This window comes from Callorhinus ursinus, unplaced genomic scaffold (genome assembly GCF_003265705.2).
Source record: "Callorhinus ursinus isolate GAN/ISIS: 27379988/994484 unplaced genomic scaffold, GSC_fseal_2.0 scaffold9, whole genome shotgun sequence".
NCBI lineage: Eukaryota > Metazoa > Chordata > Mammalia > Carnivora > Otariidae > Callorhinus > Callorhinus ursinus.
The window spans coordinates 64,083,025-64,107,901 of record NW_027397071.1 but is presented as its reverse complement, the minus strand read 5'-3'; the positions used below and the strand labels follow the sequence as shown (position 1 = coordinate 64,107,901).

General features: G+C 53.4%; 1 protein-coding gene across 2 annotated transcripts in view; it reads right to left on the bottom strand.

Moving 5' to 3' along the window:
• Positions 1-24,204, bottom strand: part of TRABD2B (TraB domain containing 2B) — a 208,115-nt gene extending 183,911 nt beyond the window's left edge. Inside the window, exons 1-2 of one of the 2 annotated variants that reach the window (XM_025871871.2) lie at positions 23,712-24,204; positions 21,064-21,624 (exon numbers count right to left, since the gene is read on the bottom strand). In XM_025871871.2, the coding sequence (XP_025727656.1) occupies positions 21,064-21,624; positions 23,712-23,813 (663 nt within the window). In that variant the 5' untranslated portion in view covers positions 23,814-24,204. Of the gene's footprint in view, positions 1-21,063; positions 21,625-22,429; positions 22,558-23,711 lie in introns of those variants that run through there. The other variant, XM_073896791.1, reaches the window with a different exon arrangement.
• Positions 24,205-24,877: the final 673 nt, after the last annotated feature.

Genomic DNA, 24,877 nt, shown 5'->3' with positions numbered 1-24,877 from the left:
CCAATACAGTTTCTGCTCCAAATACTTCACTCATTCGATACGTAGGCACTGAGGACCTACTACATGTAGGAATACCATGCCAGCCCCTGAGCCAGACTGGTGAATCACTCAGTTACAACCCTGCCCTCCTGGCGTTATGAACGAAGCTCTTTACCCTCTCAATTCCAGCCCTCTCATCCACACGGTGGGGAGAAGCAACCTGGCACTGCACAAGGAAACAGTGGGACGCAGGCAGCCTTGGGTACAGTTATAAGTGGAGCAAGCCCTATATGGAACGCCATTTCTCCCATGATGCCCTGGCTAGTGAATCCTGCAGGAAGCAGTCACACACCAATCTGAATCCTTAAAACAATTAATTACCATGTTGGTCCTCCCATCGAGAATTCATTGAGGTTCACCTTGTGGCAGGTAGGCCTACCTGGCCCTAAACCCCTGCCCTCATAGACACTACCTTCTAGAGGGAAGACAGGTGGCTTCTTCCTGCATTTCTACAGCACCCAGCCCAGCCCCATGCCCACCGCAGGTGATTGGTGCCTCCTGGTGCCCAAGACTCCGGAACCTCCTTGGTCACTCTCATGATTTCCTGGAAACAGCCTTGAAGACTGAGATTTCCACCAAAGCCTCCCACCCCAAGCCAGAAAGAAAAATGCAGTTAATGAAAGCAATCTGGACTTTTCTTTCCACCCCCACGCCCCCCCCACCTCCACCCCAGACTGAGACCTTCCTAAGTGATTAAGTGTTATAGTGAGGATTTGGCATATCGACCTTGTCAGAGAGTGTGCTTTTGTGGTGTCTCATGGAACCAAACAGATGAAGAGCCAACGGTGCGACAGACTATCAGCAGAGACCAAGAGGAAAGAAAACAAGGAAACCTCAAGATAAAAATCCCCTCGCAGTCTCAGTCAATAACCCCTAATCACACACAGCCGGGGCCAAGCATGGAACCCGCTGTGTCTTACCGGCAAAAATAACGCCAATTAAGTAGTTATAAAAATTATTGTTATTATGAGCAGTATCCTTATTTATAATAAATTAAATACTGGCTAGAAATTCAAAAGTCTGTCTTCAGGATGTGATTCCTTCCACTTTTCTTCAACACTGGTTATAGCTGGCTTCAGTTCCCCATGGCCCACAGGAGACAGCTCCTCATCCTGCACCGGAGGCCCTCCAGGCAGCGCCCTAACCTACTTTCCAACCACTCACTCGTCCAACAGTTTGTGGGCACCTCTTCTGCCCCCCACCCTGTTCTGGTGGAGGGGCCATAATCTGACTTTTCCAGCCCTTTCTCCCTCCAATTCCCTAACAGAAACCTTGGCCACGTGGCCCAGCAGGCCGCTTGGTGCCCTTCAAATTCACAGCTCTGTTTCTCCCTCTTCCAAGGAGTCCTCCCTGATAGCTCCAGGTGTCCTGGGGACGCGTGTGTTCTCTCTGGCGGCCAACTGTACATGTCTGGTTGTGTCCTCTTCACCCACATTGTGTCCCCTTACTACCTTTCCTTCTTACCTGCTCACCTGCACAGGGACCACGGCCCACACCGAAGACAGCACCCCACAGTAGCTGGCGTTGACCAAACGCTCACCGACTGGCTTTCCTGCAAACGTGTCCAGGCTTACTCAGTGGCAGCTGGGACAGGAGAAGACAGACTCCTCGGGGCTGGGCGCTGGGAGAGGCACGAGGGCATCCCACTCAAGACCTGTAGCTGAGCTCCTCAGTAAGTAACTGGCCCACGTTCCCCACCCAGACTGCCTGCCATGGCCGTCTGCCATTGGCATCTCCTACTTCGACGCTGTGAATGCTGCGGAGAAGGGGAATGTCTGAATCCACAGAACACTATCCCGGGTCTTGAGGGTAGGGGATACAGCCCAAAGGTGCCGTCGCACCGGTCCCGACAAAGAGCCTTCCAGCGGAGCTTCTCTGACGATCTTGCAGGATCTGTACTTTTACCACTGAAACTTGCTCCTTCCCCAGCCTCCCCTATGTGCAGTTACGAGCGCTACCATGGACCCAAACGTGCAAGCGTGTACCAGTGTTCTTCTCTCTCCACCAGCAGCTCATCAGATGCCTTGTCAGTGCCACCTCCAAAACTGAGCGAGACCCACCTTCCCCTGCTCCCGGCAGGTCCAAGCCACCATTATCCCGCAGCTACACCCACACGGTCCCCCAGCTTCCTCTGCTCCTGCCCCCAGGAGAACCCATTCTGCGCACCATAGCTGAAGCTGTCTTTCATGTATGAAAGCAAATAGGATTGCTCCTGCTTCAAACCAATGGCTTCGACTGCTGGAAGAAAATCCAAACACCTTCCTGGAATCGGAAAGTCCCACCCCACCTGTCCTGTGCACACAGGGCTCTGGTCACAACATTCTTTCTGTTCCTGCAAAGAACCGAACCCCAGAGCCTTGGCATCTGCTGTTCCTTCTGCTCAGAATGGGCTTTCCCCAGGTGCTCATGGCTAGCTCCTCCTCATCCTTCAAGATTCATCTAGAAAGGCACCTTCTCCCCGAGCCTAAGAAAACAAAGCAGCGGCCCCTCTCCTGCTTCCTCCCTCTGCCCCTGCACTGTGGTCTCTCCCTAACTTACTGCCTTTTTTTTTCTTTATACCCCTTATCACACTCTGAAATTACTTACTTATTTATTCATTATTAAATCCTCACTCAAATAAAAAGTCCATGTAGGACAAGAATCTTTTCTGTCGCATTTGCCACTATATTTTCAGCATCGGTGACAGTGCCCAGCACATAGCAACCATTCAAAACACATCAGTTGAAGGGGAGCAAAACTCCCCCCTCCTTAGGCATGGGATGCTCACAGTGACTGCTTTGGGTGTGTACAGTATGGAAAGATGGCGGGGAGAGCAACTTCATAGTGGAGAAATCAGACAGACACTGCCTCAGCCAGGTGGTCAAGATCAGTATCAACAGTGATGAGCCAGGTTGATAATATGTGCCCTTGATAAGACAGGATGAAAAGGGCACTTTATTTATCTCTGGTCTTCCTCCCTTGAACGCATAACATCCAATAATAAGGAAAACACCCAAACAAGTCGCAACTGAGGGACACATATCTGGTTAATACTCAATGTCAAGGTCATCAAAAACAAGGGAAGTCTGAGAAATTGTCACAGCCGAGAGAAGTCAAAGGCAAGATGACAGTAAACAATATGGTATCCTGGATGGCATCCTGGAACACAAAACGGACCTTAGGCGAACACTGAGGAAATCTGAATGAAGTACGGACTTTAGTTCATAATAAAGCATCAGTATTGGTGCACTCATCATGAGAAAAGTACCATATTTTTTTTTTGAGAAATGTACCATATTAATGTTAGATCTCAGTAATAGGGCGAACTCGGAACTATCTTCTCAATAATTCTGCAAATCCAAAACTGCTCTAAAATTTAAAAATTTTATTTAAAAAAAAAACGCATGTTAGGTGACTGTAAGTAAGATATTTTCATGGAAAGATATCCCATGTCTTTTTGTAAGAATTCACTGAGCCCAGACTCCAGCAATGACGTCAGAAAAGACAGAAACTCCTGAAGTCTGTTAAGCGGTCTGGGGCTACTGTGTGTGCCGGGTTGCTTTGTCAACCGCACACCCTGAGATGTCGTGAAGGCAAACGTCAGCCCTCCCCTCGCTGAACTTCCAGGGGTTCAAAATGAGGAAAGTTGGGGTCAATGAAAAAAATAACAAATCCTGCCCTCTCTGAGGATGAATCCCATTTTTCCACTGCTCTTAAGTCAATCCAGCTGCAACCACTGCTCCAGCTTAGCAGCGAGCTCCTACCCTAGTTGGGGGTTCAAGCACCACCCACAGTGAGGCTGGTCCAACACAACACTCTCTCCCAAAGGGTCAACTGGTATGGTACAGACTACAAATGGCACAGATGTCAGAGAGGACGAAGTGTGGGAGCTGGGGCAATCAAAGAAGCCTTCCTGCAGGAAGGGCCAGGCTAGATCGGGAAGAAGAAACGGGGTTTAGAGAGACAGGATGAAGGAGAGAGGGCACACTGGGCTTGAGGTCATAGCATAAGCACAGCCAGGGTGTCCAGGTCCACCCGCAGGGAACGGTCTGATGAGGGCTTTGGCGTCCCCTAGGAGACCCATGGAAGAGGAAGTTGGTAAGCTGAGCCCAGCTGGACCAGAAAAAAACTTTGAAACCCTCCCAGACTTTGAAGGCCGGGAATCAACACCTCCTCCTTCCTGAAATGCCTGGGCTACAGTAAGCCCCCCTCCGTGGCCCTCTCCTAGCTCTCGCGCTTGGCTTCCTTCTTCCTTTTCACGGGCTGTTTGCATTCCTGCCTCATCTCTCCCACCTACCTGTAAGCCTCCCGGGGCAAGGTCCTTTTCGACCTGCTCTAGAGGGTCCTGCACATAGTAACGGCTCAAAGAAACATCTGGTGAATGACTAAAAGGAAGAGAGCTTTAATGATGGGTTACAATCTAAGACACCAGGACCCTACCCCTCCCACAATGGGGAGGCCTGCCAGGTCTGCAGAAAGTCCACACTAGATAGAACCCATGATGCTTCCTCCACCATCTCACTGGCCCCTCTCCCCCACCCCCGCCTGGCTTTGCTTTCCTTCAGCACTCACCCCGCCCCTGTTTCTTGTTGGTCACTCTCAGTCATTTGACAAACAACAGCTAGCTGACCACTTACCACGTGCCTGGCATGTTCTAGGTGCTAACTAAGGATACAAGTCATACAGACAGAGATTTCCACTCTCACGGGGTTGACATTCCAATGCTCGGGTGAAGGGCAAAAAAGAAGTAAGTAAGTAAAATATACAGAATGCCAAGTGCTGACAGGTGTCATTGGAAGAAAAAGGCAGGGAAGGGCAGGGAGTTCGAGGGAGTGATTTGAAATTTTGAATAAGGTGGTCATGGGGAGACCTCATTTGAGCAAAGGCCTGAGGGAGGTGGAGGGAGGGATTTTTTTCTTTCTGTGTTCACTGACCCATGCCTAGCACCTAGAGTGGTACCTGGTGTGCAGCAGGCGGGGAAGAATGAGCGAGGGAATGAGGGTGTGGCAAAAGTTAATTAATTTTTTAATTGAACTTCGTATTTTTATTTTGAGATAATTATAGACTCACATGCAGTTGTCAGAAAGAATACCCTTCACCCAGTTTCCCCCCATGGTGACATCTTATGTGACCATAGTACAATATCAAAACCAGGAAAGTGATATGGAGACAGTGCACAGATGTGAGTCAGATTTCCCCAGTTTGACACGTATGCGTTGTGTATGTGTGCATGGCATATTTAGTTCCATGCAATTTTAAGGACTAATCCATTTTTTTTAGAAAGATTTCATTTATTTGACAGAGAGAGACACAGCGTGAGAGCAAACACAAGTGGGAGAGGGAGAGCAGGCTTCCCACCGAGCAGGGACCCTGACGCGGGGCTCCATCCCAGGAGCCTGGGATCATGACCTGAGCCGAAGGCAGACGCTTAACGACTGAGCCACCCAGGCACCCCTGGATTAATCCATGTTTAATGCCCAATGAGAAGGCCACGTGGAAGCATCCAGATGCTGAAGGAAAGTGGGGTGAAGTGTTCACCATCACTGAGAAGGCTGGGGATCCTCACATATGTGAGCTCCATTAAATCCTCGTGGCCGTCCTAAGAAGGCAGGTATTCTTAGCCCCATTTTACATATGTGAAAATTGAAGGGCTCAGGGAAAGTACTTATTGGAAGCCATACAGTTGAGAAGCAGAGACCAGAACCCCAAACTCATGACTATCTGGTCCCTTCCCTGGGCTCTTTCCTGAACACAAGAAGGGCCTGGATAGAAAAGCAGAGGAAGCAGGGACCCAGCTGAAGGCCAGGCTCCAGCAGACACTGGAAAAGAGAGGAAATGAGGGAGGGGTTGACGAAGAGGTCTCTGGGATTCTAAGTTAGAGAGAACAGAAGTCTCACTCATGGAAAGAGGACTGGAGAGCTAGAGGGTTCTAAAGGGGGAGTGAAGGGGGATGTCCTGGCTCAGCGTGGATCTACTATGTGGTCTTGGGCAAGTCGATTTGTATCTCTGGGCTCATGTCCCTCACTGGTACAGGAGTGAGAATGGCCACCCATCCCATTTGCTCTAAGACCAAAGAGAGATGAAAAGGTGGCCCTTTGCAAAGCCAAAGTGCTAGACCAACTGCCAAAACCAGAAAGAAGAACTCAACCCAACAGCCCAGACTGCCTGTGGTCTCCGAACGAGAATGACTGGCTCGCTTTCCCAAAGATAAAAATGCCAAATTTAGGTCAGCACACACAGAGAATCTCACTTTGTTTATAAGAGACAGAGAGTGTGTGTTCCTATTAAATGCCTTCAAATCTCAGCGATGATGAGAGACCCAAGGCTGTTTACCACTTTGGATATTTACTTTTCTCATATACAAATCAGCTCGGGGGCCATCAGAGCCGACGGCACCTCACACGGCAGGCCTCCGACACCCCCGCTCTTCCCCAGTGCCCACACATGGTTTGAATTTATTGGTTTTAGCAGCTTTCATTTACATCGTGTGAGGATCATGGAATGACCAGCAAACAGAAGCTCCGTTCTGTGCCCTGGCAAAAACACGGAAGTGTGAGGAAGTGGGGGGGGGGGCTGGGAAGATCGCTCTGACCCCAGGAGAAGCGGCTCCCACCCACGGGGTGGCCCGGTGGAAGCCCCGAGGGCCTCCCGTGGGCTTGAGGGATCAGCGGGAAACCGCAGTGCCACCAGAGACGGCCGGAACACGAGGGTGAGAAGGCGTTCAGGAGTCACGGCCACTCGGAGCCATAAGGCCTGGGAGCCACAGTGGGAAATGCAGGCCACTGCCTAGATGTTTAACCTCCTGGAACCAAACATCTGGAAATCTGGGAACAATGTGGGGTGCGGTTAGGGACTTTCTGTTTTCCACCCGGATACTCAGGCGATGATGTGTAGATAGAGCCGGTAATTTTACAGCTACAGACAGCATCCCTACGTGCCTACTTGGAGCCCGGCCCTCCGCAAACCCAGATTCATTAGAGAAGGCTCCTGCCCTCAAAGAACTTCAGTCCATATAAACATATAAAAGACAATAAAATAAAAAATGCCCTTTCCCAGTGAGGTCAGAGCCAGTTTAGAAAGTGGCTTTGCAGCAGCAGGGGTGCGGTTTATGGTTTACCAAGCATGCTCACACCCACTAAGGGCTGTCTGTGAGGGGAGGGAGCTGCCCGGGTCACGCTGCTGGACTCCTAACCCAGTGCTCTCACTATTTAAGAACCATTTATAGACCACGGATCCCTCTGACCCCCACTTCTGCTTGGGGAGCTTTCGGGAACCACCTGCTTCACACCACCCCCACTTTCAACAGGTGGAATCCCTCAAGTCAGCCATCAAAAGGGTCACATGAAACACGGGACCCTGTTGTCCTACAGTGACCACTTTAGAAATGGGGGTCAGGGACTCAGACTCCCCCACAGAAGACCCTGTGGTATATAACTACAGCTGGTCTCATTCAGCTGCCAGATACTTTTAGGATCTAGTTCTGAGAGAAAACACCAAGTGCCTTCCAATTCCAGAAGCTGAGAGTCTTCCTCGGGCCCAGCAGTGAGAACATCCTGGATCTGAGGAAAGAGAAGACCCTCCTGCAGCGGTTCCTTCCTCAAGCCAAGGGGCTTGAGAATTTCCAGGCAGGCCTGGATGAGATGCTCCAGTCTGATGAATGAATGAATTGCAAAGTATGGGAGTGGGGGACAGTGGCCCCCCCCCAACACACCCTGGATCAAGCCCAAACTTCTTAACTGGTTGGTGAAGCCTCCACAATGTGGCCCATGAGCCTCGCTGGCCTAATTCCCTAATCTCCCATGGCCCCTGCAAACATTCTCCACATGTCAGTTGGGATCAATATCACCAGCAGCACCCGCCCCATATATGCTGTTTCTCCTGAACCCGGGAATACCATCTGTCCTTCAATACTGAGCTCAGGTGGCATTATACTAAAGCCAAGCCAGATACTGATTAGGAGGGGGCCATCTACCATCTACAAATGGAACATCTTCACCGGCACAGACAGTTCCTGGACAGCAAGGATGCAGTCCCCTGCACCTTAGTAGCATCTGTAGGGCTTCCAGAACACCTGAGCCCTGGCAAAGGCCCAGCCGCCATGGAGGTGGAGGCTCAGGGTCAGTGCTCCACAGCACACAGGTAGCAACTGATATTCTGTCCAGCTCCTGTGGCACATTGAATGGGGACTCCGCAGGGCCAGGGGCTGGCTGTGGCCCTCTGTCCCATTTCCTGCTCTTGCACCCACACTAGAGAGCTGTGCAGGGCAGCATCCCCCACACTGGTGATATTACAAACGCAGACCTTCCACTTCTGTTGGGCCCGCAGCCTGCCCTGCCATCCCCCCACCAGCCAAGGCCAGCTTCTGCCCTTGGTCCTCAGCAGAGCCTCGCTCCTCCCCCAGGTCCTGGCCAAAGGACCTGCTCCCCCTCTTCTTCTCAGAGCTGCAGACTTCCTCAGGAGGGAACCTCAGAAGTCTCAACTCCCTGCCCCTCCCAACCTTTTATACCCGTGGTCTGGAAGAAGCACAGCCCCCACCCCCACTCTCAGACTCCATTTCCTTTTCAGCAGACGCAGAGGAGTTAAAAGTACAGACTCTGCTGCCAGACTTCTGGTTTAAATTCTAGATCCCCCGTCCATTGGCTGTGTCACCTCGGGTAAATGAATCAAGCCATCTGTGTCTCAGTTTTCTCCCCTGCAAAATGGGGCTGAGAAACAGTAGCTGCCTGGGAGACGGTTATGAGGATGAGATCGGGCAGTGCAGGTGAAGGAAGGCGTCAGGCCCATCCCCGGCACCTCTCTCCTCCTGTCTCCTCAACCGCGACTTCCCCTCCAGCCCCAGAGTCATCGCCGAACCCCAGAGCCTCGACCTGAGCCTGGCACAGCGTTGCTCCCAGGAGTGCTTGTCCAACAAACAAATGAAGGCATGGTGAATGGACGAACTAAACCTATTGGCTACGCATTGACAGGGTACGGGTATCCCTTGCTACTTGAAAATTCACTTTACGCCACTTCTCTTTTATGGAAGACCTACATTAGTGCCTGTTTCCACCAACCGAAAGAAATCTGAAGAGGATTTCTTTATGAAAAAGGACAGGAAGTGAAAATAGCACGCTGTATTTGTTTTGCAGCGAGCAAGCCATCAGAGAAGGACAGTGAGCACTCAGAGCAGCCAACGGAGGGGCCCCAGCCCGCTCCTTCCCTGGAACCACACTCACATCTTGGCACCAAGCCATCACAGCTTCGGACCGTGCCTGTGAGCATCTGTGCTTGATCTCGGGTGATTCTGTGCACCCATTAGCAAGATGTGTCCTAAGGTATCAGAAAAGCTTGAGAGATTATTTTCTGGGTCTGGGAGTGCTCACAAGTTTTTCCATATAAATTAACGAAGATTGCTTCTTTGCTTTACATGATAGGAACTCTCCACTGCTGGATCGCAGGAGAAACCTGTATTCTCTCTGGGAGAAAGAGAGGAAGAAAAACACCTGCACACCAAGTACTACTGAGAGCACAGAGCACTTGCGGGCTAATAAAGTCCTTCCCAGATTTTATCCCTTGATTCTCCCCACAACTTGGAGTTGCTGCTATTAACATTCAACTGATCTTTGCAGAGGAGGGAAAGGACCCTTAGATAGGGGCTCTTCCCAGGTCATGATCAAACCCGTGACGGAGCTGGGCCCAGAGCCTGGGTCTCCAGCCTCCATTTTTCAATCCCTCCTTTTGATGTGTCCTCACTCCAGGGAGCAGTGGGAGATCACAGGGAAGCCGAACCAGAAAGGATACAGTCAGACATTAAACACCACAGATGGTCAGCAAAAAATGATCACACTCTGGGTGGTCGGGCCACACGGTTCCCATCAGGTCAGCCAAGCACACCCATCCCTGCTCTGGGTAACGCTCAGTGGCTCAGGGTATGAGAGCCTAAGGGATCAAGGCCCATCTTCCCTGTGGACTGGGTTTCACCTCAAGACAGTGTGAACACGAGCCAATCACAATAATTAAAAGGACCACGACTTCAACCAGCACAGTTAACATTCGGCACCTCATACTGCGTGCCAGGCGCTCAGCGAGGTGGTTTATAGGCATTACCTCATTTACTCTTCACAACACACCAGGGGGGATATACTACGTGAACCCCGTTTTTTCAGATGTGAAAACATACCCCAGCCGTCCAGCCAAAGTGGTGGGGTGGGAATTCCAACTCCAGTCCAGTCTCTCTTAATGTACCAGAAGATCTAAGTACAAATCCTGGCTCCACCATTTTGCACAAAGTACTTAGCCTCAATTTCCTCAAAATGGTGAAAATAATACCTGCCTTTCAGGACTGTTTTAGGAATTTACTGTGATACACCGGAGGCCCAGCACATAACAGGCACTAAATAACAATGGCTCTCTTGGGAGTTGGATAGGAAAAGGAAGAATCAAGTTAACAGGGGGAGGGGTAGAAACACTTTTCTTTGCATGCCCTCTGCATGTTCCCACCCTGGCACTCCTGCTTAACAGTCCACTTGCTTCCCCGCATGGCTCTTTGCCACCCCCACCTCCAGGCCCTGATCCTCTTCAACCTGAAAGATCTCCACCAAGAATCCTGCATTCTTTTCTCACCACCCTCCTAGCAAAACTACACTGATGGGAGCAGAATAATATAAAACCACCTGCAAGACTGCCGGCAGGCCTAGGCATGGGGGTTATGCTGTGCTGGGTCAACTAAACATCCCAGTCAAAGTCAAGCACAATGACCAAGTATTATTACCACTGAGGTCCAGCAGTGTCTCAGTTTACTGTTCCCATGACCAAGCCACAGCTCCACAAGATGCATCGCAGCCCCACTAGCGGGTCTGGTGCTCGAAAATGTCTCATAATCCAATGGATGCTTCCAGCCACCCAGCTGGAGACGCAGGGGGAGGGGGGCACTGGGAGTCCGAAAAGGAAGGAGAGGCAGGAAACTGAAGTAGGCCCCTCTAGGTGTCCTCGTGGGGGCGGGGAGGAAGAGCGGTAAAGCGGGTCAAAGACTGGAAACTGCAAAGCGGGATGCAAATGACTGGAATTACCTCTGCCAATTACACTTTTGTCTCCTCTCAAACTCAAGGCTGAGCAGTTCAAGAAATGGAAACCCTGTGAACCAAGGCTAAAGGCTGAGCCAGAGAGATTTCCAAAAGGCTTTCTCTGTCCGCATCTTCCTTTTCAAAAAGGACTTTAAAACGGGACCGCGACTTGAATGACGAACAGCTTAGAAGGCGCATTAAGTCCCCAGGAGATGATACTGGCCAGGAAAACCAAATAACCGTAATAGGGAGGAAGCAGGTAAGTCCTTTAAACTGAAGCAGCGGAAGGAAAAAAGGCCTCGCCTTTTTATCTTTGCCCTGCGGCTTCCCCGGCAGGGCTGGCCCCTGGTGGGCGCGGCTCGCCCCGAGATGCGGCTGGTGCCCCCCGCTGCGGTGGCCGGGCAGGCCGAGGGGCGCGCGGGATGGTGCCGGACCCACCCACCGCGGCCCTGCCCGCTCCCCGCACTTTTGAGTGAGCCAGTCCCGAGAGCTGGCCGCAGGGTCTGGGCGAAGCGACCCAGGTCCCGGACCGCTTGGCTCCATCCTGCGCTTGGCCCCAAGGGGCGGCGGGCTGCGGCCGAGGAGGGCAGGCCCCCCGGCAGGCGCTTTCATTCGGCCTCTTCTGGCCGCAGCCCACGCGGAAGGGCCAAGCTACCCTGCAGCACTGGCCTGCTAACTTTTTTTATTCCTTAAGATCTCGACTTCACCTAGGCTTCCTCCGGGTAGCCTTCCCAGATCTTCCCAGGACTGAGAAGTGTGCGCCTTCTGTGCTCCCCCAACACCACCCCCAACCTCCTCCCCCTACACCTCCTCCCCACTCGGAAAGGAAGCAGCCCTGGGAAAAAAACATCATCGTTCTTGCTCACATTTCGATCTCCAGCACTTACCCCAATGTCTGGCACAAAGTGGGAGCTACAAAGTATTTCTCAGGCTAATTTAAAACTCCCATAGTAAGTACGAGCTAGTGTTTCCTGAGTGCGAGTTTTGTGTCCGGTGCCGTAGGACAGTGCTTTACACCAGTCAAGAAATCCTCCCAGGGGTTGGATGAAGTTGACCAAGGAGAAGACTGAGGCACAGAAAGGTCATGTAACTAGTCCAAGGTTACTGACACTCCCAAGAAGTGCAGTGATCCTGGGCACTGAAGGAGCCCTGGGCTGTCCTGAGCCAATGCCTGGAGGCTTTGCAGTGGTGGGGCTTCCTGAGCGGAGTCTGTGCCACTGCTGTGTAAATGAAGACTAAGTCTTATTTCTAAAGGTAGAATCAGACCAGGATGTTCCTCTGAATGAGGGAGGCAGGGAGGGATTTTTATACAAAAGATTTAAAAGCAAAGGAGAAGTAAATTTTTAACACTTCCCCCTGCTCTTCCTGACCTGATGGGAAGAAAAGAGTGAGCCCCAAGAATAAAAGGTGACACACAAGGTCTCAGCACTCAGGGCAGGGGCGTATTTGCTGATCTGCAAGCTGGCAGGTTCCCCCACCTTGCTGAGTCAGGGAAGGGACAGACTCCAGCAGCAGGTACCACTGTACACCCTGCACCTGTCTTGTGGTCCCAGGCTGTCATCCAGAGATGGCGCAGGGCTCTGACTTGCACAGGCCTGGCCTGTGACCTGGCTCTTTTCAAGGGTACTCAGGCATTCAGGGGGGCTCCGGGTGCAACTCACCCACTGATAAAGACCAAATGTGTCCCCCTCACCCCAATTCATATGTTGAAGTCCTAACTGCCACAGTGATGGTATTTGGAGATGGAGATTTTCTGAGATAATTTGGTTGAGAAGACGTCGTGAAGGTGGGGTCCTCGTGACGGGCTTACCGCCTTTATAAGAAGAGACATCAGAATGCTAGCTCTTTCCTACTTTGAACTCATCTCTCTCTCTTCCTCTCTCTTGCTCTCTCCAACTCTCCTACTCCAATCTCAGACTTCCAGCCTCCAGAACTGTTGGAAAGTAAATTTCTGTTGTTTGAGCCGCTCAGTCTATGGGATTTTGTTATTCCGGCTGTCAGCAGACTATGACACCCATCGGTCCTTTTAAGACGCGATGCTATTTTACAATATATGCAAATATTGAATTAGTACGTTGTATACCAGAATGTTATGTTAATTATACCTCAATTTAAAAATATACATAAATAAATAAAAGAAAAAGACCCACAATGCTGAAGGCCAATTACATCATTGCACCTAAACACAAACGCCTGAGTTGGAATCGGGTGGCATCTGCCCACAGGTTATCTGATGACCATGGATAGAAGTCTGGCTATAAAGGGGTATTGGAAGAGTTCAGGCTTTTAAAGCGACGGCCCTTAGGAATCCTTACCACTTTGGGAGTCAGAGCCAGCCGAACAATAAAACTGGGAAGGGCTCTCAGGTAGAGGGAAGAGCAGAAGCACGTGCGTGGAGGCGTGACCAAGGACTGTGTGTGAGGGAAGGAGGGAGCATGAACTAGGAGAGATCGGCGTCACGGGGGCCCCGAGCCAAAGTAGCCAGGAAGGGATAAAATTAAACATTTTAAAATGAAAATAAAGGGTGGTGAGCCTGGAGAGGCTCAAGTGCGCTCTGGGCAGTAAAGAGGAGGGAAAAAGAGGCCTTTGTTTGCAAGTAACAGATGAGGAAGGGAAAACAAAGTGTTGCAGGATGGACAGAGAGAAATCCAGTGAGGTGCACAGGTGTCACAAAGGCCTGACCAAATGGGCCAGCGACAGGACTGAACTCGTCTGCTGTCTCAGGTAGCAGGTCTGAGCGCTTTCTGGCAACACAGAGGCCAAGAGGCAGCCCCTTCTTAGCATCCAGAGCTGCCAACACCCCAACCACAGAGTACACCACAAAATCCCAACTTTAAAACTGGAGCACATTCTGTCTAATTTTGTAATCAATTGTGAGCATAGCCGGCGCTAGATTTTGAATCGGGGTCTATTAGGAAATAAAAAACTGTCTTCGGTAATATTTATAATATAAGGTAAAATCTGTGAGTGTTGAGAGAGTATCATAAAATGTCATAAAAAAAAAAAAAAACTTCCACAGAGGGAAAGAACGTAAGTGGCTGGGTCATCAGGGAAAGCTTTGGACTGAGTCTTCCCAAGCAGGTTATTTTAGGAGCATTCTGGGAAGACTTCCTGGAGGAGGCTCAGCTTTGACCGGAGCCTTGGAAATCTCATAGGATTCAGAATTAGAAGAGAAAGGGAGGAAATTCCTGGAGAGGGAGGGGGCTCAGCAAAGCAACAGCGTTTCCAAGCTTGGGGCAACAGTTTTGTGTTCCAGCGGATATACTGCACAGATTTAAAAGCCTGTGATCTTGGAGGATCTGCTCGGCGAGACGGCTTGGCAGCCGCTGAGCACAACTGAAGGCTGGGCCACCAGCTGCCTGCGGATTAAGTAGGCGGACAGAGAGCCAGTGATGGGGGATAAAAGGGAGTGAAGTGGATACTACTTAGAAGCAAACTCGGGGGAAGAACGTTGGCAGCCCGGCTGGCAGGCCATGGCTGTCCTCGCCCATAGAGCTTCCTCCCTCGGAAAGCTGCATTACCGGGCAACCTCCTCCTGGCTTTGAGATGTCCAAAAGGGAACCATTAACAAAGCCACCCTCCCATTTTTATCTCCATCACAGAGTGCTTCCCCGCTCAGGCTTTCTCCCTGTGGCCTGGGATCGGGCTGGCGGGTTGTGGGAAGGAGATCAGTGTGTTTGTCGATGGGGCTTCTTGGAATTCTTGGGGACTGGTCCCTTCCAGCACTAAGATTTTAGAAGTCTGTGTCTATGAGCTGAAAATTCTTCAAAGCTCAGAGGCTAGGATTTCATGATGTGAAGATTCTTCGAGTCAAAAAATGCCTCTGAGCCTAATGTTCTAAGATTTCACCATTCTTAGATTCCCTGAGCCGCCGGGTCCTGGCATATGACTCAGAGAGTGTGTGCAAGTGTGGAAGACTTCACGCTGGGAGCTTCTGATTCTGAGACTAGAGTATTTCATGACATCTGGGTCACCTCTGGCTTTCTGGCCTCACTCTCCTTTGATGGTGGTACCTAAGCCATCCTGTGTGTCTGCTCCTGAGTCTGTTTTCCTCCCGCCATATGTTGGGAAAATATATTCCATGTTCAAGTGTGAGTTACCCAGGTCAGAGAGAGCGGACAGAGCCTGCTGAGCCAGCAGGGGCTCTTTGCAAAGAGCTCTCTGTGCACACCAAGAATCTGGGACTACGCATGCCTAGGGGTCCGTGTTAGGGGGTCCCCAGAGGGACTTCCCTGCCATGCGACAGACACTGGCTGAACAGCTCCCAACCACAGCGCTCCAGTGGGAGACACAGCGGCTGAGGTGGGCTGCAGAAGCACAGGGTGGAGGCAAGCCGGGAGGGACCTTGTCTCTCAGTCTAGGATTTGGAGTCACACGGTGCAGACTAGACCAGCTTGTTCTGATCCAACATTGACTGAGGGGCTCACACTCTCTGGGGGACTTTTGGGGAGAAGAGGGCTCAGCATGGCCTGGGAGCCTTGCGGAGGTGTCTGTTGCCTTCACTCTGGGGAGGCCCTGAGTAGGGACCAGCGCTGCGTGCTCGAGGGACCAGAATTGGTGCTGCTGTGGCTGCTGTGGGGCCTCGGGGAGGGTGGGAGGACTTGAGAATGGCCATTCCTGGAGGATGGGAAATGAGAGACAGGTTCTGAGAGATGGGCACATACAATAGGAAGAGAAAGGAAGAAGAGAGTCTCCATTCGAGGTGTGGAGAACCAGGACATGGGAGAGACTAACGCACAGGTGCTCCATGCCTCAGTTGCTACGGCTGTAAAATGGGACTAATAATCCCCACTCTCCCCAGCTGGCCAGCGAACTCTCTGCAGCTAAAAACTAGGCCATTCTCAGGTCTGCCCTCAGCATTGCACTGACCTGGCACAGGAAGGCGCTCTGGCTGAGTGAGTGAGGAAGGGAGTGAGGGAGAGGAGCCCCAGTGAAGGGGAGGATCTGAGGCTGGGCAGGTGTCCAGGGGCTGTGCCATGGCAGGCTGGGCTCTCTGCTCCGCAGACTGGCAGCGGGAGGCAGCTGGATCACCCACTGGAACCAAAAGGCTTCCAGATAATTAGGTATCAGCAGCGGCCTGCCGAAGATTAGACTGTCAGAGCCGCCCAGGCTCAAAACCTCGGGGTGGCCCCAGGCCTTCAAGATAAGGGGGCCAGAGATGAGCACCAGAGGAGTCAGAACTGGGCCAACCCTGGAAATTATCCAGCCAACAGCTGAGGGACAGAGGGAGCAACCGAGGCCCAGAGAGGGAAAAGACTAGTCCAAAGTCACAGGCAAGGTAGGAATGAGGTCAGGGCTAGAGCCTGCTTTGTAAGTGAACTACCCACTTGATGATTTCAACATTTTGTGTCCCTGTAGGAATGCACGGACTTATTCAAGTTCAAGGAGGAGGTTCTTCACTGTGGCTTATATGGTCTCCATTCATTCATTCCGTAGTGCAGGATGGCAGAAGGGAAGCAGGGATGGTCATATCATGGTTTCTGACAATTCGTTCATTCATTCATTCATTCCCCAAATATTTGTTGAGCACCTCATAATATGTGCTGGCCCCTCAGGGTATAAATACAGGCACTCTGACTATAGGGAAATGCTTCTTTATTCAACTGTGCCGGCTTAGCCAGTTTTAGGGGCACATCTTCACAATGGTCCCTTGGAAAGCTAGGGACTCCTTCCAAGGAAGCAACTCATGCCCAGAATGTCTTTGGGAACTCCTATTTTAGAATCACCTTCAGATGCAATTTATAAGCCAAGGGGAAAAATCAATTTTGGCACTTTTCAATGATCTCTATCGTATTTTATTTCATTTTTTGGCAAAAAAATGATGATCTCCCCCAACTCCAACACACACACACACACACACACACACACACACACACACACAGGTCACCAGATAATGCCATTTGACTACTAAAAACAAAAATGAACTCATCTTTCAGATGCCTGAAAAGCGTGGGCTCTAGCATCAGACACACCTGAGCTGGAATCCTCAGTCCACCCGCCTGGCTGTGTAAGTACAGCCCCCATTTATCGTCTGTAAAAGAGACATGATGATATGACTCGTCACATCTCTGTGAGGATTAGAGAGGATGTACTTACGAGGTTTAATGCAGTGCCCTGTGTGCAGACAGAGCTCAATCAATGACAGTTTTGTGGTTTCTAACTTCCTAGTGAGGGGGCTGAAGAATTTTACAAACATTTTGGAAGCCCTTGGCCGCCGTGCCCAAGTGCTCAGGCTTTATACACATTGCGTGGGTAACGTGGGCATGTCTGTTACAACACGGCAAAGTACAGAATGGCAGGGTCCTTGCTATATCATGCCTGGAGAAGTGCGGGGTTTGGAGGCACTCTCCTCCAGTGCGTCCACTGTTCCGGGCGGGGACAACTGGGGCCCCCTGGAGGGAGAAGGCCATCTCCTGATCAGCCCCGCTAGTTAGCGGCAGCCGGTGCCAGTCTCGGGAGGCAGCCGACAGAGCCGATTGAAATCTGCAGGTCCCAAGACTGTCACAAGATCTGGACTCAAGGCTCAGGCATCCCCAGGCCCCCGAGGGTAGGGGCTGCCACCACCCCACTCCAGCGTTGCTCTGTTCTACAAAGGATGGACAGTGGATATGGCTGATGGAGAAGGTGCCAACAAGACAGAGATGAGGCTACCCGCGTGGCCTTCCTCTTCTGTCCTGGAGCCCCGCCCAAACTGTCTTCCAAGCACAGGACCTACATCCAGGTAGTCATTTTACATGCTCTATCACCTCCCACAAGCAGTGTCTTCTCAGAGCCTCACAAAACCCGCTCGATTGTGAAAGGCTGGTCACCACTGCCCCATTTTACAGATGGCAACACGAAGTTATACATGAGTCGTTGGCTTGAGAGCCAGAGCAGGGACTGAAACCTAGAAGCAAGTCTGCTATCTCTCAACCACTATGGGAGCTAACACACCAGGGCCTTCACCATCCTCTCTCTAGCCCCACAGCCAAACAAAATACTTTCTCTGTAAGTAGAAATGCTCCAAGAAGTAAAATGTTAAGCCCTTGAGCCCTAAAGGGGAAAAAGAAACAGCAGAAAGGACTGAAGGAAGAATCACAGAAGGACATGAAATACGTGGTGGGCATGGGGTGGCAGGAAGCAGGAAGGCTTCATTTAGGGCCAGGTAGACTGGTCTCTGTTCCTCATTAGCCACGTGACCTTGGGCAAGTCATCCAGCCTTTCTGAGTGCTCACCCGAGAGAGCATCCAACAAAATGGAAAAGCATGCCTCCTGTGTGCAGGGTGCCTGGCAGGTGGAATTGATTATAACTGTCCCGTGGAATGTCAGGACTGGAAGGGGCTTGAATAATGACCTAATCCTGGCATCTCACCTCACAGACAGGAAAAAACAGGCCGAGAGAAGGGAACTGACTTGCCCAAGGTCACACTGCAAACCCATGTTGATGTTGGGTCCAGCACTCTCAGTTTATACTGAAATCAGAGGCCAGAAACTTTTTCAGTGGTTCCTCCCACCCATGGAATCCTAAAATGTACACATTTTTTCTCCACTTAGCAAGGAAAAATGTGGTATTTCTGCCCAGAAGAAAATATAAAAATTTGAGAAATACTAAAATTCAAACTAAAACCCCAGCTCTTAACAAAAAGGTTCTCTCTTTTAAGGTTTCTTTTTCCCGCCTTCCTCTCTCATTGTTTGCCCGCACCAAATATTTTGCAATAACAGTAATGCTGAGAGGAAAGAAAAAATAAAAATCTGATGCACTTAACAGATATTTCGGTACAATAATGCATCACAGATGTTCATATCAAACTGTGCACGCGCGCATACAATTTTACGGAGAAGGCTGCTCATTTCTGACTTTGGGGTTGAGGACCCTAAACACCCCCATCTGCCCGAGCTCTGGAATCCCTCCCTTCCCAGTTAGCCCACAGCTGCCCACAGGGATGGAGGAGAAATTTCAGCGCCTCGCTCCAAAATGATAACAGGACAAATTGGCGGGGTCGGACACTCTGGCAGGTGGTGAAGGGTGTGCAGATTAGGGAACCAAGAGGAGTCCTGTTTTCTTTTGTTCCGGCCTTGCTTCCTGCAGTCCTCTTGAGGAGCTAGACCCGAGAACAATTTTAAGAGCGGGCCCAGGCTGGTGATGGGGTGGGCCCATTTTTGAAACGAGAGATTTGAGTCCGTTTGATCTTCAAACATGGGCTTTGGAGACTGTCAGCGGGCTCCTTGCTGGCCGATAAATGGCTCTCAGGAACTTTTCCTAAAACATAACTTCACACACTTTACAGCAAATGTTTTCAACCTACCAAAGCCGTCATTTGGTTGAACAGCAGTGTTTCCTTCCAGACACCAAAGAAAGATAGTTTTGTTGTTTTAAGAGAGACAGATTAAAGCCAGGGGCTCTTTGACCAGAGGGTTTCTGCACTCCCTCCAGCTCTCCTCGGATTCCTCTGTGGTTGGTACAAAAAGGGTGCAGACGGTGATGTCGGATGCCCCACCTCCCCGGCCTAAAAAAGATATCGAGGCCAGACGTGAGGTCTCTGAACAGAGAGGCCTCCCACAAACCTGCCTCCAAAATGAGATGGGCGGTGAGCACTGGGGAGCCCGACACAGATAATATCAGCTCCTGAGGCTGGCAAGGGAAAAGTCACTTCAGAGGGAGAAAGCCGGTATGTTCAGAGGATTCAGCGCCCGGGCCAGAGAATGCACAGGATTTTCCCCCGTGGAGAAGGAGTCAGGCGGAGTCAGAACCCTGCGGGGCGTGACTAACTGCCCCAATATTCCTGCCACCAGGGTCCTCTGGGTAAGGACTCCACAATTATGGGAGAGCCAGCAGGAGAACCGACAAACCCGCCTTTCATTTGGCCGGCAAATCAATCTGGCTTCTTACCTCCCCGGGGACGATATTGCATTTCCCCTGGAAAAACAAAGGCCAGAAGATCTCCAAAGGGGGATCGGTTTCTGCCGCTGTTTCCCTGGGGAAGAGTCTGCAACATCCTGGGAGCGGCAAGCAGGTCTGGTACCAGTGGTAGAGCTTCTAGCCTGGCCAACTTATGAGGCTGTCTCCTGAATGGAGAAGCACGTCTTGGGGGCCGCACCTCACCCAGGGCATCAGCCCAAGCCATTTTGGCGCCTCCTTGCAGGAGCCACCAGCCCTGCCGTGGAGCCCCCATCTCCAGATTGACAGCCTGTTCTCGAGGCACAGATGTGAACTCATTGTTCCCAGGGTCTCAGAGTTGAGTTTGGGGCCAGTGAGTTGCAAGTGACCTCTGCCCATGGAGATGGGGCTTTTAATGACATTTTGCTGGATCAGGCCTCGGGTAGCCAGAGACTTTAAACCTCCGAAGCCCTTCCCTTCTCCCTGCCCCCTCTCTTGAGGTCCAGAAATCAGAACTGTCAAACTTTAAGTGAACACATTGCTCTGAAATTATTAACCCCAAAACTATCCTTGTTGACTTTCTCCAGGCCTAGGGAGGCAGTCCGAGGGTCGCCTAGAGCCATGCAAGGCTGGGGCAATTCAGCAGTGCTTAGCCTTCAACAGCCAGCCAGAGCCACATCGACACCAGGTCCACGGCACCTCCCCTGCCCCCAAAGCCGCAGGAACCACGACTCCCTCTATGCATCCTCTGTACATACACGCTGCTTGCCCAGCCGGGCCCACATAGCAGCCTCGGGACAGCCTCCGGCTCGGGGAAGCTGGACACAAACTTGCAACTCACTCTTTTTGTTTTCCTTACTCTGATGCTCCCAGGAAAATTCTTTCCGCTCAGGCAAGCACAGAAAGTGGGGCGTGCCTATCCCCAACAGGTAGCACCACTGAGCTAGAGGCAAACACCCCAACTCTCACCCCGAATTCTAGCACATGCCAGTTTGCCCCCGACCCACCACTAACGCAGCCAGAGAGCCGCCTCCCAGGCCGAAAGAGCCTCTGCCGTTGGAAGAAGGCCAGGGCGCCGGCTACAGAAGGAGGAAGGCAATCGGAAAGGAGGACAAAGGGGGCTGCCCGGTTCAGACAAGCGCCTACCTGGGAGAAGTTGAGACCATTAAGCGGGTGGCACTGCTCCTCCACCCGCTCCACGGCCCCGGTGCTCTTCTTCATCTTCTCGGCCTGCTGGGCCAGGTAGAGATCCAGCACAGGCACGCCTCGGGAGCGCACGTCCGTCTCCGTGAGCGAGTTCACCATGAGCATCACCCACACGGGCCTCTTGCGCTCCCAGTTGCCCGCGATGGCGTTGAACAGGTAGTCGGCATAGAGCCCCTTGCCCCGCTGCGCTGGCGTCATCCACGAGGGCATCATCAGCTTCACGTAGTCCAGGTGGCGCTTCAGGCGCCAGTAGAGGTCCTGCGGCAGCACGTCCTGCAGGTTCTCGCCGTGCGGGAGAAGCTGGCAGCTGGCCAGCGCCGAGACAGTGTAGGGGTCTGTCAGGTCCAGCTCAAAGTAGACGCGGGCGCTGGCCTGGAAGGCTGCCTTGGAGTTGTCCGGGATGAAGTCCCACACGCGGGTGTACGGCACGTGGATGGTGCCAAACAGGTAGGCCGGGGGCTCGCGCCGAATGGTCCACAGGAAGGAGTTCAGCTCCGTCTGCTGCAGGCGGGTGGAGAGAAGGCCAGCAGTGAGGCTGAAGGCAGCAGGGGAGACTGGGGGCAGCCCAGGGAGAGGCGGGTGGGGCTGGGGGTGGGAGGCAGAGGCCTACGTGGGGTCGGGGCAAGAGCCAGGACTTGGGAAGCTGAAGGACCCTCATTCAAATCCTGCCTCTGCCCTGTCGTGGCTGGATGATCTTAAGCACGCTGTTCCGCTTCCCACAGACTCAGTTTCCCCTGTGAAATGGCGGTGAGAGCAGCCACCTCAGGGGAGGATGAAAAATGTAAGGAAGCCCTAAGAGCAGCGCCGGGCACAGAGGCAGTAGGCAATGAAGGACACTCTCATGAGGATTAGCTTGCCCTGCGAGTGCCAGGGACGGACTCCACAGAACCCGAGAATATTCAAGCTGGGCCAAGCCAAACCTTCACCGGTGGTGTTCCATGCGGACGGTGGGGGAGAGGGAGGAGCAAGAGTCCTGCTCTGGCAAGAAGGGAGGAAGTCATAGAACTTTTAAATCCAGCCATTAGAAGATACATGCCAAGAGCACTTTGAAAGCAGAACACCTATTAAAAATAGCACACCTATTTAAACAGCTACTTCCCATTCATCGGGGTGGACACGACGTTCTTGTTGGAGGGCAGGTCTGGGGGGCCGGCTACTAGCTCCACCACAGATGAGAAAGGGCTTGAAAAGCTGCAGGTTAAATACGGACTCAGGGCCCTGGTTCAGGGGGGGAAGATTCCCCGGAATTAGTCCCAAGAAATGTACATCCTCTGGGGCTTCAGGCTCCTCCCCTAAAACGCTGTACCTGGCCTCCAACCCCACCTCTGTCGTCTTCTACGACCGAGGCTCTGAGGAGGAGCATTTGTAGGGGTGAGAAGGGGCCTGGACATAGGGCTCCTTTCTCCAGATCTAGCATAGGACCAGAGCTTAAGGGGCACGAGAAAGAGACTATCATTTCTCTCAGGCAAAGTCTTTTTCCAACCAGAGAAGCCCCTGGACGGGCCACTGACCACTTACAAGCTCGAGGTCAACTCATAAAATTTTTCCGCCTGATTCCAGCACAAATGATGTGACGGGGTGGGTGGGGGAACAGTACCTTATTTTACTAACAACCAAAAATCGCGAATCCCGGCATACTGGAGGTCAACTCGCTCTGAGCTCCCAGCTGGCCACCGACCTCCCCGTTCCCTCACAAATCAGGACACTGGAGGTGCACCTTGCCCAAGGTCAACTAACTCCCTGCTAACTCGGCAGTGAGTGAGGACCCTACAAAACCTTTTCCTGTTCCCTGGCCTCCAAATAAGTGTTATTTTCAAGGCATTCATTTACACTATGAGGGAAGGAGACCGAGAGAAATCAAGGGATTCTTAGTTGAGAAGGAAAATTAAGAGAACCAGTAATTATTCAACCCCCAAGGAGATATTAGGCCAGCATGCCCTGGCACTTCCTTTTCCTCTCCTCTGGAATCTTCCCCCTTTTTGTGAAATGGGGGCAGTTGGGAGATTGGGTGCTGGGGCCTGGGCTGGAGAGGTAGAGAGAGGAGGGAACCAGCACCAGGGAGAAAGTTTGCCTTAGGTTAGAGTGGGAGGGCAGGGGAGAGGGCAGCCTGAGAGGGGGACAGAGTGGGAATGGGACAGAGAGCAGGTCTGATGGAAGTCAGAACAGAGAAGGGCAAGGAATGGTAGGAACGGAGTCAGAAGTGGGCAGAGAGCAAGCAGAAGGGTAGAGACAAGGATAAAGGAAGAAAGAAGCGAGTCAAAGGGGCACAGGGAGGAAACGTCCAAGCAGGACCAGGACCGAAAGTCGAGGAGAGCCCGAGAGCGTCAGCGTGTGGAGAAGGAGCTGGAGAGGGAGCGCCCCATCTCGGCTCCCGGCACGGAGCTGGAGCCGGGCGGCAGGAACCGGGCGGCAGGAGCCGGGGAAGGGCGCCCGAGGCAGCGGCACCCGGCGAGCGGAGATGGAGCGGGTGGGCTGAGGCGGGTGCGGAAGGCAGGGACCCCCCCCTCGCCCCACCACCACCAGCCCTCGTCCCCACGGGTTGGAGTGGCTGGGCGGCCGGGAGAGTAGCCGGGCAGGCGCTCGCTCACCGATCCGGGCGGCCGGCACTGTCCTCCGTCCGGGGGCTGCGGGAGGGCGCGGGCGGTGGCGAGGAGGGCGGCGAGCAGCGGCCCCGCCAGGGCGGCGTGCATCCTGCCGGGGCCCGCGGGGCGCGGGGACCCTCCTGGGCGGCGCCCCCTCGGCGGGGCGGGGAGCCCCCAGCTGGGCACGGAGGCTCCTCTGGGGCGCGGGGCTCCAGCGGCGGGATGCTGGGAGCCCTCTGGGGCGGGGCTGGGTGTCCCTGCTGGACCTGGGGGTCCCTCTGGGGCGGGGCTCCGTCTGCTGGAAGCGGGGGGACCCTCTGGGGCGGGGCGGGGCCCCTCCCCAGGCGCGCAGCCCCGTTGGCCAAGCCCGGGGTTCTGAGAGCGCGCGGGTCCCGGGGCGCGCCGACGTCCCGGAGCTGCGTCGCGGTCCAGGGGCGCGCGGGGTCCCGGGGCGGTACCGGGCTCCCAGGGCGCGCGGGGTCCCGGGTTACGCGGGGGAGCCGGGCGCGCAAGGGTCCCAGGGGTGCGCGGCGCTCCAGGGGGCGCGCGGTGGGACAAGTGCGGCGGCGGGCGCGGCGGGGCGGGGGTCGGGTCTGGGGCGCCCGGCTGCCCCAGAGCCGGGCTCAGAGGGGCGGCGGGTGGCCGCGCGGCCGCTGCCCGGGCTCCGCCATGCTGCTCCGCGGCCGGGAGGGAGGGAGGGAGGAGGGCGGGAGAGCGCCGCGGAGCCGGGCCGGGCGGGGGGCTGGGGCCGCCGGGGCGGGGGGAGGGGAGGACCCGGCGCGGGGGGCGGGGGGCCGGGGCCGAGCCGGGCCGCGCCGGGCCGGGCCGGGCCGCAGGGAGTCGGGGCGAGCTCCGCGCCCGGGCGCGGCGAGGCGGGGTCTGATGGGCATGGCAGGCGCTCGCTCGTTCCTCTCTCGCTCCCTCGCTCGCTCCCTCACACACGCGCGGAGGGAGGCGAAGCCCGCAGCAGCCACTTCCCCACTTTCCAAACTTCCCAGCGCAACTTTTTCCTCTCCTCCCCTGCCCGTGCCTCCTCCTCCCCCATCGCTCCCCCTTCCCCTGGCCCGCTCCCCGCCGGCCGTAGCTTCCGGGCGCGGCCACCAGGGGGCGCCCGGGCCGAAGCCCCGCTCGGCCAACTTCTGTGGGCTCTTCCGTGGACACCGCTGGACGAT